General features: G+C 38.4%; 1 protein-coding gene across 3 annotated transcripts in view; it reads right to left on the bottom strand.

The window, feature by feature from the left end:
* Positions 1-3,651: 3,651 nt before the first annotated feature.
* Positions 3,652-19,568, bottom strand: part of Tespa1 (thymocyte expressed, positive selection associated 1) — a 69,389-nt gene continuing 53,472 nt past the window's right edge. For 2 of the 3 annotated variants that reach the window (XM_076920846.1, XM_076920845.1), the window contains exons 2-10: positions 19,319-19,525; positions 18,437-18,479; positions 15,507-15,562; positions 14,557-14,610; positions 13,685-13,721; positions 13,121-13,219; positions 9,011-9,219; positions 7,265-8,022; positions 3,652-7,151 (exon numbers count right to left, since the gene is read on the bottom strand). In XM_076920846.1, coding sequence (XP_076776961.1) covers positions 7,122-7,151; positions 7,265-8,022; positions 9,011-9,219; positions 13,121-13,219; positions 13,685-13,721; positions 14,557-14,610; positions 15,507-15,562; positions 18,437-18,479; positions 19,319-19,481 — 1,449 coding nt within the window. In that variant the 5' untranslated portion in view covers positions 19,482-19,525 and the 3' untranslated portion in view covers positions 3,652-7,121. The remainder of the gene's footprint in view (positions 7,152-7,264; positions 8,023-9,010; positions 9,220-13,120; positions 13,220-13,684; positions 13,722-14,556; positions 14,611-15,506; positions 15,563-18,436; positions 18,480-19,318; positions 19,526-19,568) is intronic. The other variant, XM_076920848.1, reaches the window with a different exon arrangement.

The raw sequence follows: 19,568 nt of genomic DNA, 5'->3' as shown, positions 1-19,568 counted from the left end.
ACCCTGCTCTTGGAGCTAAAGAGCTTGTCGTTTTTTGACCGCCGGCTCCTCCCCTAATAAACCTCTGCTGATTGCATCCAGGTATGGTTTCTTGTGATTTTTGAGTGGTCGTGATATCTGGAGGCTTGAGGAAGGGTCTCCCAAGTATGGGGGTCTTCAAAACCATACCTGGATGCAATCAGCAGAGGTTTATTAGGGAAGAAAGCTGGCAGCTAGCGGTCAAACTGCACACTCGCGCAGGAGTAGAGTTTGACCAAGCCAGCCCGTCTGAGGAGGGTTTTAAAGGGAAAAACCACAAACCAGGGGAGTGGGAAGTGGGGTGAGGGGTTGTCTAGGATACATAACATAAAAATAGTGGAACATTCCAGAGGAACCCACCCCCAAATGATTTAGAGTCATGTGAAAATCACTCTGCACACTCATTCTTCTCAAAAATGTGGTTTTACCATGTCACTGTGCCCTACCCTGTCATTACCAACTATTTCAGGTTAACTATTTCTCACTTGCCATAGACCCACCCTGAGGCTTGAGGAATGTTAATCCAGCAAGTGTCCTCTGATTCAGGGATAATGCCCTCCACCCGGAATGTGTCCCGGGGGCAGTGAAAGTAAAGGCCTGAAATCTTGCATCCAGTTCTGTGTTCTGGAACTTGCACTCTTTCTGCTCAGGTCTAAGGGCAAAGAAAAAGCCTGAATATTTTTCACAAAATGGTCTTTATAATTTTTCACTATACAATAGTAACTTAAATTTTGCCTCATTTCCAACAATATATGATACATTTTCTGGTACTATATTTTAGGCTACAATTGGGAAGACCATAATATTGAAGAATATTGTCAAAGTTCTAGAAGACAAAGAAGGTTATTTTCATGTGCAAGCTGATACAAATATGCTTCTGAAGAAATTTTAATGTCTCCTTCCTGAAAGTTTTAAAGAAAAGCAACAGTGTAAAAAAGCACTGCCTTAAGTAATGTCAGGTATCTGGTATGTTTGCAAGGCATTCCTATAAGAAAGAAAACAAGGAAATAATGCCTTAACAGATATCACCATTTGATTATAACCCCATTAGAACTAAGTTGTAGAAGTGCCAATCTGTTTAGTCTCATATCATTTAAATACTGCAAAAGATATACATGTTGAATAGGTGATAAGTATATTCCAAAACCTTCTAATAAGCAAGTAATTCATAGTAAAACTGGAGTTACACAGATACATGTGTTGCTAAGTTTGGTGAGAGATGCAGTGTATGAGTCAAGAATGTTGTTGTATAGAAAACTTAACCCTGGGCTGGAGAGATGGCTCAGCAGTTAAGAGCACTGGCTGCTCTTCCAGAGGTTCTGAGTTCAATTCCCGGTAACCACAGGGTGACTCACAACCATTTGTAATGGGGATCCGATGCCCTCTTCTGGTGTGTGTCTGAGGACAGCAACAATGTACTTATATACATAAAATAAATAAATCTTTAAAATAAAAGATTAGAACTTAATATTGCATTTTTATAAATAACAAAACAAACAGACAAAAAAACAAAAGAAAACTTAATTCCATACCACATGTTTATGAGGAACAAAAAGTCAAACTGTGTGAATGCAGTGTGGAACCCTTTCATTTGTTATTATTCTTCTTTTAATAGAAGTATTATATGTCACAATGGATACAAACCATGTGAGCATAGGAATATTGAAAAAAGCAATGTACCTCTCTTTCCCAGAAAAATGAGAAGATATGTAGTAGTATCCACTTCAAGTAGACTTTCTGAATGTGATCCAAGTTTGTAATTAATTGGTTTTTGTTAATACCTAGGTATAATATTAAGGCCTAGATGAAATGTCAAGGCCTAGGTAACTGTGTACCCTAGCCTTCCATGTGTGCTGTTGCTGATATAAGGAAACTTTCTCATATGTTGTTTCTGTTGTTACGAGGAAATTTTCTCGTGCCCAAGTTATTTGTGTATTCTGTTATACTCTGTCCTCTTGGAAACCAATCACAACAGAAGTCACAAATGCTTTGTATAGTTAGCCACAGTAAGCTTAGACCCGAAGCAACTACTCAGCAGCAATTCCTGTACTTGTGTGTAAGTTGTTATGGTATTTGCCTTTATAAGCTACCCCTGGGATGGAACCCAACATAAGAGAGATGCCTGCATCTATTTAGAATAAGACTTCCATTTTGAATAGGGGTTGAATAAAGCTTAATTTCCTAAGACCTCCCTGGGAACTGACATTCTAGTTGGCAGAAAGAGACATATATGTGAATAACTGACTAGTTAATGAGTTAAGACATGAAAGTTATATAAGGCAAGTTGAATACCACAACCTATGGGAACAGGATAAATGTACAAAAAAGATATGTTCCTAAGGAAATCTCCTATTCCTAAATTTTGATTGGTGGAAAAACTTGATACAGATGTTTGTAGATCTCAGGTTTAAAAAGCCCCGTAGGCTCTTAATTCAAGGTCACAGTTTAGCTCCCTAGTCTGAATTGTAGCCCTTATTGATCAGTCCTGGGACATATACTCAATAAATTATCCCTATCTGATTGAGATTGGTATTTGTTTGGTTTGTGAGGTGACTCCTGGACCCCAAGAGTTTACCAACTTTATTGGGAACATTTATAAACTCACATTGCAGAAAATCCCCATGAATACTAGGAATGTGGAAATTCTTCTGTTTGTTCTGATTTACTTTGCAAATGTGGTATGACTCATAGGAAAAATTATAAATGCAACCAGTGTGGTAAATCTCTGAGTTCTTCCAGTTCTCTTCAAACATGTGAAAAGCTTCATATAGAAAAAGAATGCTATAATTGTGAAACATGTAATAAATGCTCTTAACATTACAGGTTTCTTCAAAGATGCAAAACAACCCACAATGAAGGGGAACACCATGAATGCAAACAAAGTGATAAAACTTTAAGATCTGATACCTCTTTATCATTCCATCAAATTATAACATTAATTTATAAATATAAAAATATTCATCAGTGTAATGAATGTGGTAAAGCTTTCACATGTGCCAATTATTTTTGCAGGCATGAAAGAAATACTAGAGAGAAATCCTCTGAATATACTCAATGTGGTAAAGCCTTTGCATATTAGAATCATTCTCAAAGGCATGAAAGAGCACATACTAGAGAGAAACCCTATGAATGTAAGTAATGTGGTAAAGTCTTTGCATGTTACAGTCATCTTCAAAGGCATGAAAAGAAATCAGACTGGAAAGAACCCTGTGAGTGCATTTAATATGGTGAAGCCTTTGTACACTTCTGTAGTCTTCACATCATGAAAGAATTCATACTGGAGAGAAATTCTATGAAGGTGGCAATGTGGTAAATCCTTTGAGTTATAGGATCTGTTGAGATCAAACACACCTGAAACACAGGTCAACGCAAATGACAAGAATTTATTGTATGAAGCTGTGACTGATTAGGGCCAGAAAACATACTTGGAAGCTGAATAGCAGGAAGCAGAGAGTAGGAACTGGAACTGCTGTATGGATGCACGTTCACTCCAAGTGACATATTTTCTCCAGCAAGCCAGCATTTCCTAAATCTTCCCAAATGATACCACCAACTGAGAAGGGTTTGTTTTTCTGATATATATATATATATATATATATATATATATATATATATATATATATATATATATGGCTCAGAGGTTAAGAGCACTGACTGCTCTTCCAGAGGTCCTGAGTTCAATTCCAAGCAACCACATGGTGGCTCACAACCATCTGTAATGGGATCTGATGCCCTCTTCTGGTGTGTCTGAAGACAGCTACAGTATGCTCACATAAAAGTAAATAAATAAATCTTTTTAAAAAAGAGATTTTTAAAAATAAAATCAACGAAATGATTCCTAATGATATTTTGTTATACTTATATATAATGTATATTATGGGTGCCTATCATCAGAGAGGCTTACTCTGTCTGCTAATGGGAGCATATGAGGACACCCATACCCAAACACTAGGTGGAGCCTGGGTTAGGGATAGGGAATTAGGGGGTTAGGGTTAGTATATGAAATAGAACAATCATTGCATATATTTATTATTGTTATATTATCATATGACAAAATGATGAATTGAAAATAAACACTATAGTTTCCCAGATCATTTAAGTTCCACCTAACACAAAAACATACTTTGAGGTATCTATGATTTGAGGACATAATCGTGCTTATACTTCCTCTCCATCTAGCAAAGGCACAGGGTGCTACTTGAGACATCAGCACATCAGACATTGGCTCTCTTCCTTGGCTCTGCCTTTTGCTAATGAGAATTTTAGTTTACATTTTACTAATGAGAATACTTTACATTTCAGTGGAATGGTATGAATGGGAATGGTGGTGGATTTGAGATCTTTAAGCACAGTGTAAATTATGGAGAGTGACTGGGACCTTTAATGCCCATGAACTTCCTTGGCATAGATTAAAAGAGAAAGTGGGAGAGAGAGAGAGAGAAAAAAAAAAAACAAAAAAACAAAAAAAACAAAAAAACCTCTTCTGCCAGTAATAGCAAAGAAGGAGCAGGTCCTCTTTTAGCAGAAAAGATGCACATATGCTAATTTCAAGTCAACATGTGCCTTATTCAGATGAATTATTTGTAAAACGAAATGAGAAATAAACACACACACACACACACAGAGAGAGAGAGAGAGAGAGAGAGAGAGAGAGAGAGAGAGAGAGAGAGAGACCCTGGGGAACGTTGGCATGGAGGGTGGGTTCTAAGCCCTGTTACCCTTGAAGGTTGGATGTCTCTGAACAATGAAGATTCTTCAGCTGAACAGAATGACCAGTTGAATTTTGCTAGCATATTTTATCTATCCTTATGCCTCTAAAAAGTTAGAGAAGTTTACTCAGTATATCTCAGTCTATTTCCCCTCTACACTTAGCATATATGTCCCAATCTCACCATATATGTCAAAGTCTTGAGTGTTTTCTCACCTTGTTACCTCTTATAGAATAATTGACACAGGTTGAGAGCAGTAATTTATGTTTCTTTTACAAACATCTCACTAGGGAAACAAACTACTCTTAAGGATAGGATACATGCCCAGCAGTAGATGGTTAACAAAACAAAAACAAAAACAAAGCCCCCAAAACAACAGTTTCTGGTTTTGTGTTTTTAAGGGATTCCTGAGTACAAATGGGTCTCTGCAACTATAACTGGTTTGTGGTTTTTCTTGGGCTTCCTGTTTGTTTTGTCCACTACATGCTTGTTAGTATTTTGATAGACAGAAAGGGTGTAGATCCAGATGGAAGGGGAAGTGAAGAACTAGGGGGACAGAAAGAGGGGAAACTGTAATTGTGATACGATGTATTAAAAATGATCATTTTCAATAAAAGAAAGGAAAAAAAGACATGGTAAAGACGTTGGAAACACCAAGACTGAAACAAAGACTGTCCTAGAAGATATTTTTGATTCTCCTAGGTAATCATAAGAGAGAAATATTTAAAATAGTTTGTTTTCATTTTCTTGAGATTGTAAGCACATTCTACCCTAACATTACTGCATGTTATTGTATTTGGTTATCTAAGATTCACAATTATTTAATATTACATGTGAACACCTATTAAATAAAAGGAAAGTTTGGCTAATGATATAAATTATAAGACGCATCCTAATTGTAGATATGTTACAGTTTTGAAAAATACACATTTAGGATGCAGAATATAATACAAAATGTCTAACCATTATCTCTCCTGTTATGTTGACAGAAAATATGATCTATTCATATAGTTAAAATATATTTCTTAGCCAAAGAATTCTAATATTTTTGGATTCTGAAATTTACTCTGAATAGCTTCAGGTTTGTGAGGGGAATTGGTATTCATGGAACATCTTGACATTTTCTTATGTAAGGCTGACATCTAGTGGACAAATAGCATAGAAGCAGATACTCTTCAAGGCAACTGCAATATACTTACATAGATCCATAACATACATAAAAATTTGCAATATACCTCACATGTTTTCTGTTTTAATTCAATGAATCTAGGAGCTAACTTCCTTTCAAATTTTTGTATGATATGGGTGGGTTGGAATAGTCCTTTAGAATTTACTCTTGGTAAATCTTTGAGATATGAAGAATAGGGCTGGAGAGATGGCTCAACTGTTAAGAGCACTGGCCATTCTTCCAGAGGTCCCAGTAACCACATGGTGGCTCACAAACATCTGTAATGGGATCTGATGCTCTCTTCCGGTGTGCATGAAGACAGTGACAGTGTACTCCTGTATAAAATAAATAAATCTTAAGAAAAAGATACGAAGAATAAAGAATTTTGATAAAGCTGTATTTTTTCTTTTTTAAAAAAAACCCTGTCTGTGATGGATTGTTTAAAAAGATACCCAAAGAGATAGGATTGAGGGAACCAGAGGGATCAAGGACACTACAAGAAGACCTACATAATCAACTAACCTGGGCCCATGGGGGCTCACAGAGACTGAAACAATAACCAAAGAGCACGGAAGGGCTGGACATTAGCCCCTACACATTTGTAGCAGATGTGCAGCCTCATGTGGGTCCCCTAACAATTGGAGTGGGGGCTGTCTTTGACTCTGTCTCTTGCCATTAGATCTCCTCCCCTTGCTGGATTGCCTTGCTGGGCCTCAGTGGGAGAGTACCTAGTTGTGCTGCAGTTTGCCAGGGTGCGTGGTACCCAAGAGGGACTTCCTCTCCTCTGAGGAGAAGGAGGAGAAGGAGGGGCAATGTGGGAAGGGGTTTGTGAGAGGACTGGGAGGAGAGGGGCTACTATCAGGATGTAAATTAATTAATGAGGAAAAACGACAACTGAGACCAAAACCTTTATCCCACTGTATTTGTATAGACAGACAGACACGCGCACGCACACGCACACACACACGCACACGCACACGCACACGCACACAAGCAAGCAGGAAATGGACAGAGAGATATCTTAGGAAAGCAAGCAGAATATGGATAGGGATATCACTTGAAATAGCAAGCAAGCAGAATATAGATGGAGAAATCTCCAGAGAGAAAGCAGAACATAGAGAGAAGCAGACTGGAAAAGTTGTATCAAGCAGAACCCAGGTCATTTGCTTGGATCCACGATTTGACTTCAAGACATTTATCTTCACTGCTCCCAGTCACCCCTTCTCTCAGAACCTTTCTCCATGCTGAGGCTGGTCCTTGGCAAAAGACATATTTTATTAAAAATGTGCAGTTTTTTCAATTTCATTTATATGAAAAACATTAAAAAACATCAGTGCATGTATGTTTCATGAGAAACTTGAACTCTTACCTGCTCCAAATCAGAAGCATCCTGAAGCTGCTGACTTAAAGATTGATGCAGCTCATCTCTGGCTTGTCTTTGATTTTGTTTCTGCTGGATGATGGACAAGTTCAATGATTTAATATTCTTGTCCAAGGGAATCTTTTGAAATATGTTCTTTCTTGCTTTGCTTTTTTTCCCCCATGGCCTCTCATTCTCGGCTGAATGTGGCTTCTCATTAATGTTCTGTAGAACCCACGGCTGTCTCCTTACCTGAGTAGAGTCTATGTGGTACTGTGGACCTGCTCTTAACAGAGCGTGAGCATGGCACATGTCTCCCCATGTTTCTTCTTTAGGGCAGAAAACACATGGAAGTGAAGAGGTAGATGGATTTGTATTTTGTACTGTGGGCATAGACTCTTCCTGAGGGGCTTGTCTATGCCCAGGGTCTTGCTGGAGACCTATTTTTTCTCCTTTCACTCTGTCCATCACTTCCCACACAATTTGGTCCAAACTGTTCTTTTTGAGGTTGTTGTAAGATGATGACAGCCGATCTCGGGAACCTGTATACAGGCACATTTTAGAGATTGCTTTCCGGAGACGTTCTCTGGGTGAGTTGGGCTCAGCGTCTGGAGCCAGAATCCGGATGGATGGCACATCAGTTGGGTCAAAATTCCAGAACACATTGGATGGTGTGAACTTTTGGACAGGTGTCTTAGACACATAGGAGTAGAGACAGAAGAAAGCATCAGCAGTGACAGCCAGTGTCTGAACCTGCTTAAACCGGCCTAAATATAAGAAATAAAGATGGTGACTCTAGGAGCTCATTGGCAAATTACATTTTTAACATGTCTACTCAAAATCTCCCCCAAAGCTCTAATTTCAGAGAGAGGTACCAGTTTATTCACTGGTGGTCCTCCAATTTAGAGTTCAGGTACTCAGCGGCCCTTCTCTTGGCTTCTAGACTTCCTATCTCCAGTAAATAACCCAACAAAGGGATTTTAAAATGAAAAATGATGTAAGAATTTTGTGCTGATTTGATTCAGCTAAAGAACAATAGGCCTAAGTGTAGTGAGAATTTTGGTTTCTTAAAAAAACAGTTATATTATGTGAATATGTTCTTGTTTTAATCTAAGGTGTGGGATATGGGGTTGCTTCAGATTTTTTACAGCAGTGAACCTATGATTTATCTTGTGCTCTGGCAGGGGTGTGATTCTACCAGCTGAAGATAATTTAAGTTTGGAATTCTGGGAACTCTTCAGAGGGTATATAAACGCCACAGCCCTGAGTCTGCTGTTCTCCCTCCTGGCGCTGGTTGCTATTGATATGGTTTGTCAAGTGGTTGTGAGCAAAGAGACAAGAAAAAAATGGCTATCTGATGGCGAAGATCAAACTTACCCCAAGGAACTCAATGCCCCTAATCAGCAGGAAGTTATATAACAAGATCAATGCCCCCTTTACCCTCTAAACTTTTTTCTCCTACATAGTGTTGGGGGAATGGGTGGTGGTGGAAAGGATTGGGGTGGAGAAGAGTGGTTAAAAAAAAAGAACCCAATAAAATAGCCAAAATAGTAACAGCATTGAAAATCCTCAAGATTTTTTTTTTCAAGAGAAAAAAAAAGCAGCCACTAAGTACTCCATTTTTAGAAAAGTACAAATGAGACTGGAACAAGCAAAGGACAAAGTTAACCAAGAAAAAGTATGGTATGGAGCCACTGTTGCAGATGAGAAGAAGATAAGAGAGAAGAGCATGCATGGGTCTGAAGTAACACTCACTGGCCAGCATTAGGCAGGGATCCTCCATCTCCATCCTTTGCACCTGAGACTTCAGGAAGAGCTGAAAGTCAATGCCCTTGGCCTGAGAAGGGTTGCTGAAAAATCTTGCAGGGATACGGGATGTGTCTTTGTGGTCCTCGTGGCCGAAGCCCAGGCTGAAAAGAATATCTTCTGCATCTTCTTGTACCTGGTCCAAAATCTCTGAGATGCTGAAGAGAGGAAGTTTTGGTACATAGGTCAACTTGGAGACATATAAGAATTCATAATATCTGTGATGTTTTGAGTAAGAATGTCCTCCATAGGCTCATATATGTAAACATTTAGTCACTAGGGAGTATTACTAGTTTAAAGGATTAGAATGATTAGGTGTGGCCTTGTTGGAGGAAACATGCCACTGGAGGTGGGCTTTGAGTTTTCAAAAGCCCATGCCAGGACTAGGGTCTCTTTCTTTCAGCCTGTGGATCAGGATTTAGCTCTAGGCAACTATCCCAGCACCATGCGTGCTGCCATGCTTTTCACCATGAGAACAATGGACTAAGCCTCTGAAACTCTAAGCAAGCTCCCAATTAACTTTTATTTTATTTTTTTAAAATAAGAGTTGCTTTGGTCATGGTGTTTCTTTACAACTATAGAACAGTGACCAGGACAATATTTAATAATAGTTTTGTAGCTTTGAAAAGAGCTCTCAACATTTGAACCTAATTTATGTGTCTGGAGGCATGGGGATGTATATTCCAGATCTGTTTATAAAAATATTAGCATAGAGCTTTAAATTGTTTCTACAGCTGAAAACAAATTTAAATAAATATGAAAATTCTTTCTTTGCAGATGGAGAGCAATACAGAACAAAGAAATATATCTGCATTTTCAGTTCTCAGCTGCACACTGTTAATAGATCTGTTTCTTGCAAGGTTCTTTGGAGTCTGTCTGTTGCTGTATTTGCCTTAGAAGTTGTGTGAGACAGCTAAACAGAGTGTGAAAGACCTGAGGTACATCCAATACATGATTTAGAGAGTTATTGCTCTTTCTAGCACTTTGTTCATCTAGAGAAGTGCTATTTTCCAGAAGATCAAGTACTACCCTTCCCCTTGCCATGCATTCTCTTATTCTGAATAACTTGACACCTGTGTTCAATAACTGTTTCAACAATGGAGTCAAGGTGTGTGGATTATTTAAGGCTTGGACTATCATTATCATTGTTTTCAGAAAGGATACTAGAATATTATAGACAATTTTGGGGCCATGTTAATTAGCAGATGGACAGTGAAGTTCCTGAACTTATTCTTGTGTTGCCAGCTCCATGATCCTTTTATCTCCATCATTGAAAGTTCCCTTATCTGTGAGATGCTGACATAAGATTTTCTTGATTAGTTACTCACAACCATGGCTAAAGGTTAGAATCATCTTGCTAAACTAACATAATCCCTAACTGAATTCAAAATATTTATCTTTATACCCATAAATAAGTGCAGTTTTCATGTCTCATCAAGGAACTTCTCTTTGCCACAAATGGAGACCTTTACACACAATTACAACCAATAAAAATGCAGAGTTTTGAGCCCAGCGTTAGCACAATTACTACACCAAAGGCTCAGGGTGGAGCAGAAAAATTATAAGAGCCAGAGGAACAGGGAATTTTCTGGAGATTCTGTCCCCCTAGGAATCTCAGAAACTACATGTATAAAGTTTCACTGATAAGACTTCTTAAACATAAACCAAACAAGAACAATAGCAATAGTCATGCCAAAGTAGAAAAAGGAAAGCCCATGAAGCCTTGGTCCTACATAAAGAACCACAGGCAACTAATGAATGCTGAAAGCAGGAGAAATAGTCTTCCACAGGGATGAGCACACTAATTGGTTAACCAATATCAAATGGTCAGCCCTGAAAACACACGTACAAGTAATGATATGCTGGACCCTACTTCTTTGGGATTGTAGAATATACTAGAGACATCTAGTCTCATGGATAAGCAACTACTTGACTCTTGGACTTTTTATTCACAGACAGCCATTGTTGGGTTAGCTGAACCACAGTGTATAAGTTATTCTAATATGTCAGGAGCCATCATAGGACAAACTAATAACTAGCAGGTGATCTTCCTGAGATGGTCTGCTTCTGATTATAATCCACAACAGATTTGATCCATGGGAAAGGCCCAGGAAAAATTCATTTTAGGAAAGATTCCTGCTATTAATATGTTTTTTCTGTTATTATTAAACATATATAACAATCACTAGGTATTAGCTCACCCCTTTTGAGCAGATCTCTGCAGAGCTATAAAAATGTACTGTCTTGTAGTGATGCTATATAGACAAATAGATGACTTCTTAATTCTTAATGATGATCTTATAAGAATTCCTAAAATTATATCAGTGAGTATTAAGCTCTTTTATAGTGGGACTGCTATTACATCCTTTTCTGATAGTCAAAACTGCAAGGAGAACTCTGTCAATCTTCCATGTGTCACCAGTTAATTGCTTCTAGATAGTAACCAGACTTTCTCCTACACAGAGCACATTCCAAGAGGTTGTAAAAACAATTAACCAAAGGTCATAAAAAGGGAACTAATGATTTATTACAGGTGAGTTTATCTATACAAAACTTCATTAATAACTTAGTTATGTTTTTTTTTGTTGTTGTTGTTTTTGTTTTTTTCGAGACAGGGTTTCTCTGTGTAGCCCTGGCTGTCCTGGAACTCACTCTGTAGACTAGGCTGGCCTTGAACTCAGAAATCCACCTGCCTCTGCCTCCCAAGTGCTGGGATTAAAGGCATGCGCCACCACTGCCCAACTTAGTTATGGTTTTTAACTTTTAGTGAACCTGTGGAGCTGAGACAGGTGATAGATGTTTAGCCAGAAAATTACTCCTAATGGATATGCATGTAAACATTCTCTGTTGTAAACTTCTATTTCAATTTATGATTTGATTTTATGTGCGAACTTGTGGTGAACTTTTTACCATGTGATCATGTATTCTGAAAGATGTATAAGTATTGAGGACAAAGAGATGAGATAAATAATTTTTCCCTTGCCCTGCTTAGGATCTTTCAGCTTTACCCCCCTTTCTTAGATAACTTTCATAGGAAACTTTTTACAACTTAGTAATAAATGCTATAACCACTTTTCAGAGTGTCCCTTTTCTTCATGTGACTTCTAAAAGTTACAGCCGCACAATTCCTGCTGAGATAAAGCAAAGGCCACATTACTTAATCTCCCCCCGCGCCCCCCACTGTTAGGCGACAGGTGTCAGTCGCCTTTTACCCTCAGAAAGAGCAAGAAAGTTTTTAGAACTTTTTAGTAGTCATCATCAGCATTTCAGTACAGTTGGAGAGCTAGAATGTCCAGAGACTCTCAGACTTTAAAGCCACATGAGAGTCCTACTCTGTGCCCTGTCTCTACCCTCTCCAGGCCAGGAGGGTCCTGGCACTAATAAATACCCTTTCTCTATTTGGGGAGAGATTCATTCTATAAATTCTGTTATTCTAGAAAACCCTGATTAATACAATACCTGAATCCTACTTCTATACATTTCCATTTAATTGAATTCTATATAGGTAGGGTTAATCACATGAAAAAAATTTTAAGTCTCAGTACCATGTCTCAAATTGAAATTTTGTCCTCAAATTTCTGACACTCTTATTATAGCCCAGTAATACTTATCACTTCCCATGTTTTATGTTGTTTTAGATTTATTTGCATGGGAATATGTCCATTCTATGGAATAGTTGAGATCCTAAGACAAATCTTTCCTCAACTTTGCAAGTTCCATACAGTTAATGTATGCACTGAACAAAGCTTTATATTGCTTCTACCAACAAATTAGTTAATTAAAAAATACACAGTTTATTGAACACCTATTATAGGTCTAGGTATTGTGATGGTAATCTTAGTATATCTCCTGGAGTATAAGTTCAGTGGAAAAAGGTTCTTGTGTTTTGTACATAGCATTCATTTCTGAGAAGAAGGTTCCTCTACACCCCTTCCTCATCTTGGTACAAACATCATCATATTTCTTGATTTTAAATAGAAAATGTATATAAGCTTCAGTATGCAGAGTCTCAGTCTCTCATCCCTCAATTAACCTAAACCTCTAAAACTTACTACTTACCTTGAACTGGTTTTGTTGGTCCCACCAGTCATGCTGCTGGAAGCCAAACTAGAGCCAAGATCAAGTAACTGGCAAGGTCTGGGTGTCTGGAGGAAATTCCTAAATAGATGAAAAGTGACATCATTCAATTACAATTACTAATCTATGCCCTGACCTCAAGCTCTCTCTACTGGATGTATTTTGCCAGTGCTGAGGAAACCTAGACTATGCCTCCCCTACCCCACCCCCAACCCCGTTAGAAAGCCTTTCTTTTGATGGGCCTAGTCTTGCTGGGACTAGATGTCCCAGGGTGGGGTGGTACCCAAGAGGGGTTTTCCCTTCTTTGAGGAGAAGGAGAGGGGGTAATAGGAAAGAGAGTCAGTCGTAAGGGCAGGACTGGGAGGAGAGAAGTGAGGGAGAGAAGATGGGGATGTTAAGTGAATAAAATAAATTATCGAAAAACAAAACCCTCCCTCTTTACTATGTATTTTTGGCTTTTTGTTTAAGATTTCTTACTTTATAGTCTTGTCTAGTTCATTGTCACCTTGGATGATATCATTCAAAGTGTCTAAACTTCATACTTACCTAGAGAAGAGGTTTCCACTGGTGGACAGTAATGTGGCTTGGATAGAAACAGAAAGGCAAAAATGAGTTAGAGAGGAAAAATGAAAGCACACATGCCATTTCTCTATCCATAAAATAGCTCTACTGTTTTCTTTAGTGGTACAGAGTTTGGGATTTCAATATCACCAAACATAGCCTAGGAAGTGCAACAGACATGTAAGTGAACACCTTGCCAGCAGTCTGAACTCAAGATCTAGTCAAGAACCTGTCTGACCTGAGGGTGGGTGTCTGATCTTTAGGATCTTTTTCCTGCCCATCACATGGCTTACTCATCTCATCACTTGACTGCCCATCTTAAAAGTATCTGGAGACATTGAGGAGAGACAGTCCTTCTATCTTTTTTTTTTAAGTCCTTATCCTCCAGCATCAAAATGTGCCTCCTAAAACTGCTTCTCAGTGATGGGGATGTAGCTCAGTGATAGAGCATTTGACTAGCAGGATGGGGTACTGGGTCTGATACCCAATATAACGATGAAGTAGGAGAAAGAAGAGAGAGAAGCTCTCAAACTTCTCTGGTTCGTTGGGCTTCTAATAGGGAAAAGAAGTAACAAAGGTAAGTACATAGCAAATATGGTGCTTTGATAGTGTCTCAAAGCAGCGTGAAAAGACTGTCAGGAATCATCACAAGCAGGTTAAGAAATAGTTCTAAATATGAAGTACTTTCTGTGTTTATCATATATCAAAACAAATTAGAAAACCAAGTTATTCTTTCCATCTAGATAGGACCCCAGAGAGACCCTGATTCTTTAAAGTTTTCCTTCTACCCTATCATTACATCATACTATGTGACCCTCTCTGAATTGATCCCAATATCACACAGCTGAGCCACTTACCCTCTGCTCCAAGACTCAAGTCATCTTCAAAGCTTGTCCCATGGCTAGAGTACCCTACAAAAACAAAACAAAATTAACCAAACAAGCAAACAAAAAATTCCCTCAAAAACTGCAGAAAATAAACCCAGAACACAACACAACTCACACACACACACACACACACACACCAACTGCACACTTGAATGTCTAATCATATCCTTAACTATACAAATGTGCTAGATATTTACATTCACAAAGCTGCCCCCAATCTTTACATCAACAACCACTGTCATGGTTTGATTCAAAATTATATATATTCTGGGCTGGAGAAATGCCTCAGCGGTTAAGAGTGCTGACTGCTCTTCCAGAGGTCCTGAGTTCAATTCCAAGCAACCACATGGTGGCTCACAACCATCTGTAATGGGATCGGATGCCCTCTTCTGGTGTGTCTGAAGACAACTACAGTGTACTCATATACATAAAATAAATAATTCTTTAAAAATGTTACATGCATTCATTTATAACCTATCTGTGTACCTTTTCATCTATAATCATCTTCACAATCTTCTACTAAGTAGTTAACACATGATGGTGTCTGAGTACATTTAAGGATAAAAATATATAAATGTACATAGTTTGTGTGGTTATTCTCAAATAGCAGCTATTAACAAAGCAACCACTAACGGGTAAGTTCTGAGTATTAGGGAACATTTGCTTTGAGGTAGTACTTCCATTTGTACTTTCTAGACTATTCTATAACAAATAAATGGTATTTTTCAGAACCTAAAGACACTCATTTTCAAGCATAAACATGAATGTGGATATATATAAACACAGACAGAGAGACAGAGAGAGACAGACAGAGAGAGAGAGAGAGAGAGAGAGAGAGAGAGAGAGAGAGACAGACAGACACACAGAGAGAGCATGAGAGTCCATTGCACAGCATTCAAATAGAAAATAGAACAGCTCACCACTGTAGTTAGATTGCCCTGTTTCTTCAGAAAGTCCCTCTTCAGTGTCTCTACAACTAAAAATATAATTACATTTCCATCTGTTTTTCTTCAAATATCTCTCACATGTTCATATAACGTGGGCCACCTAACAACTAGAATAGGATGGGAGCTGTCTCTGACTCTGTTGCCTGCCCTTGGATTCCCCTTCCTCTAACTGGACTACCTGGTTGGGCCTCAGTGGGAGAGGATGTGCTTAGTCCTACTTTGACTTGATGTCCCAGGGTGGGATGGTAGCCAAGGGGGGTTCCATTTATCTGAGAAGGGGAAGGGGAATAATAGTGTAATAGTGTGAGGGATTTGTAATGGTGGAACTCGGAGGAGAGGAGGGGGCTTTAATCTGGATGTAAAGTGAATAAATAAATTATTGAAAAAAACACATAGAAAAAGACTATGAAAAACATTGGTATCTGTCAGCCAATTTTTATGCATGCAAATATTTTGACTTTTTTGCAGAAATAAATAACTAATACACAACAATCAATAAACTATTGAAGATATAATTGATATATCATTTAGCTTTCATTCTTTCAACTTTCTTCCTAGTGGTTTTTAGTCACTGGGCATGCTTTTTTTTTCTGATGAATAAAGAGATATAACCAGATAGGTCAATTGATAGGGAGACATTTTTGTTAAGTTACTAAGTTATAAATCTTCTTCTTTTATTTTATATTTTTAAAAGAGTTCTACAGTGTACCAAGGCTGGCCTTGAAGTCCTAGACTCAAATAATTCTTCCCCCCCCCCGACTCCAAGTAGTTGACAGCACAGGTTCACATTACCCCACCATTACTTAAACACCATTGCAAAGGCAAAGCATTTACATACTTGTCACATCATTGAGATATCAACAAGTATGTTGGCATGCTACTTTCAACTATAGGGTTTCAGATGTAAAGACTTTCAGTTATTTGTTTATATTTGGTTACTTAAGTAGTAACAGATCATAATGGTAAAATCTTGGAGCCTTACATTTACAATGTCACATTTTCATCCTAAGCTTTAATTCAGGGTTTATTTATTTATTTTTTTATTTTTAGAATGTAGTAATTTGTAGTTTACAGTCTTGTGCTTCTGGAAGCTCACTCATTTCAGCTGTATTTCAGCATATGTGAAGTAAAAAAAAGAATCACATTAAATATTATTTTGAATCACTTTAGGCCATTCAGAAAATTGGATATTGTATTGGCTAGTTTTATGTCAACTTGACATAAACTAGATTCATCATAGAGGAGCCAGCCTCAATTAAAAAAAATCTTCCATAAACTCAGGTTAGGGTCAAACATTTTCTTAATTATAGATCGATAGGGAAGTCCCAGTGAACTATGGATGGTGCTACCCTTTAGCCAGTGATTCTGGGTTTTATAAGAAACCAAGTTGAACAAGCCATGAAGAGCAAGCCAATAACAGCACCCCTCAATGACCTCTGCATCAGCTCCTGCTTTCATGTTCCTTCCCTGTTTAAGTTACTGTCCTGAATTATTTTGATGATGAACTGTGTTGTAGAAACAGAGGGCCAAAACCAAACCAAACCAAACCCAACCCAACCCAACCCAACCCAAACCCAACCCAACCCAAACCAAACCAAACCAAACCAAACCAAACCAAACCAAACCAAGCCCAAAGCAAATCAAACCAAAACCAAACCAAAACCAAACCAAACCAAACCAAAAATAAAACAAAAAACTCCTCAAAACAAAACAAAACAAAACAAACAAAACAAAACAAAACAAAACACCCTGAAAAGCCAACCAAACAAACAAAAACTCCTTCCTCCCAAGTTGCTTTAGTCTTGGTGTTTCATTACAGTAATTGTAACCATAAGATATACATCTAAAAATGTGTAATTAAATCATTATTGAGCAGAAATTGAATAAATTAGACAAGGAGATAAAGACATTAGCTCTAACAACTCTTCCTCCCATGTGTGTCTAGTGTAGCACCAAAATAACCAGGACTTTTCATCATGGCTTCTCATCAAAACTTGCAAAACATCGTCACCTTCCACAACTGAAAGACTGCCTTTTACAGTCAATGAATTGTGTCTAAGATTAGGGTAAAAAATACTGCACCTTTTGTAAACAAGTGGAAAAAACACAAAATACTTCTTGGAATTGCCTTTCAGGGCAGACTAAAATAAACAACCTTAGATTATTCAGTACTATTTATTTCCTGCCAAACAAGCAAGAGTGGGTTTATTTATGTCAGTTAATTGATGAGTTTGGATTAAAGGTTATATAAAGCTGGAGACATTCCTGGATGGAAAATGAGGAGTATGCAGAAGCTGTACATTCTAGAAGTCACTCCTATAAGATCAGTCAGACCTAATTAGGTCACAGAAGCTTCCCCGTGTCCAAGGAGACTGAGTCTAAAATGGTACAGGCTGGAAGAGTTTCAGGAGAGCCTTATATTTAAAAGTACTTTACAGAAAGCAGGCAATATACTCTAAAGTCTCTGAACTCCTCATGGTTTTGAAGCTCCTGAGCCCCTCCTGTGTGCTGCTCCTGAGAAGGAATGATCTACCTCCAGCTCTTCCCTTTTTTTTTTTTTTTTTTTTTTTTTTTTTTTTTTTTGACACATCATGTAAAACTGTAGTCAGAATGGGGAAAGCCAATGAAAGGGGGTTACCACTCATGCCTGTGAGATTCAGGGTCCCATCTACTCTTAGCTCTAGCCCAGATCTCTCCTGGATTCTCAACCTTCCTGCTAAATTCATCTCAGCCTCGAGTTGCATTTGTCCAACAGCCTGGACTACCAACTGATCCAAGTCCCAAATCTCTTCATCATGTCTGCACATAAACCAGTGTTCACTCTTCCTTATCTCTGAGTTCATAGTGGCCATGTCCATCATTACAGCCATCTGTCAGCCACATCTTTGCTTTTGAGTACTTACCCACAGCCCTGCAACCAGTCCTCAATCTTATTGATTGGATTCCCTAGAAAAAGCAGACGTTGGGTGATTGTCAGAACTGAAGAAAACCACACCTCCCTATGTAACTCAGGCATCCTGCAAGTTGTCCGTACAGAAGCCACAACATGACCCTTTACTCACGGTGTGTGTGTGTGTATGTGCATGTGTATGAAAGGAATGTACTCATGTAAAAATGTTAGACATGTCTCCTCTTTCCTGTAGATTTCAGAAAGTCCCCAGTGTCCAGACTACCATGCTTTCTACTTCCTTTTCCCAAAATTTGGGAAAAGGGATGGTTCCTTTCTCAAAAATAAACAATGAAGAGAAAGAAAGAAAGAAAAATCAGAAAAGGGATGGCCCTGTGCTTTTATTTCCTAACAAATAAACAAGGACGGTTTTACTGTTCCAAAAGCTTTTGTTTCAGACTACATCTCTGGTATTTCTCTTTGAACATCAGATAATGTGGGCTTTTGGAAAAAGAACAACTGCTTCACTGGGTAAAAAGTATCTTCAGAGAGACTTCTCAAAGGTCACTCATGTCAAAGTTGCAGCCTGAATCTGGGCATAGACTATATATAGTTTTGTTACACAAACTTAATTCATAGACAAACTCTTTTCTGTTCCTTGACTCATACAGAAGTTTTTCAGGGTGATATAAAGGTGTCTCTTTCTGTTACCCAACCATATGCCTGTCACCTCCTCACATAATTCATGTGTCATATTACACTACACCTCCCCCTTACAATCATTGAAGAATCATAATGGGACTTTGGGAGGTTCTACTCTAATCAGAGGCTATATCCATCCTGTGAAGACTTGTGCAAGATACAGTGGATATCTGTGTGATATTCAGCATTTTCTTACCTTCCTGGAAAACATCATCCAGGCTGGAAGGCTCAGGATCCAGTGCATCCTGCAGTGCAGCTGCTGCTTCCTCTTCCAGGACCTGGGTTTGCCAGTTACGACTCTGTCGTAGCCAGGCCCTTCGTTTTTCCCAGGATGTGGGGCTTAGCACTGATGCCTCCATTGTTCGAGTCCACTTTCAGGCCTTCCTACCACACTGATGCCCTCCTGAGAGTTGAAACATGGGGAAAAAAATCTTTTACCCTGTCTT

This window comes from Arvicanthis niloticus, chromosome 22 (assembly GCF_011762505.2).
Source record: "Arvicanthis niloticus isolate mArvNil1 chromosome 22, mArvNil1.pat.X, whole genome shotgun sequence".
NCBI lineage: Eukaryota > Metazoa > Chordata > Mammalia > Rodentia > Muridae > Arvicanthis > Arvicanthis niloticus.
This window is presented reverse-complemented; position numbering and strand designations above follow the sequence as displayed.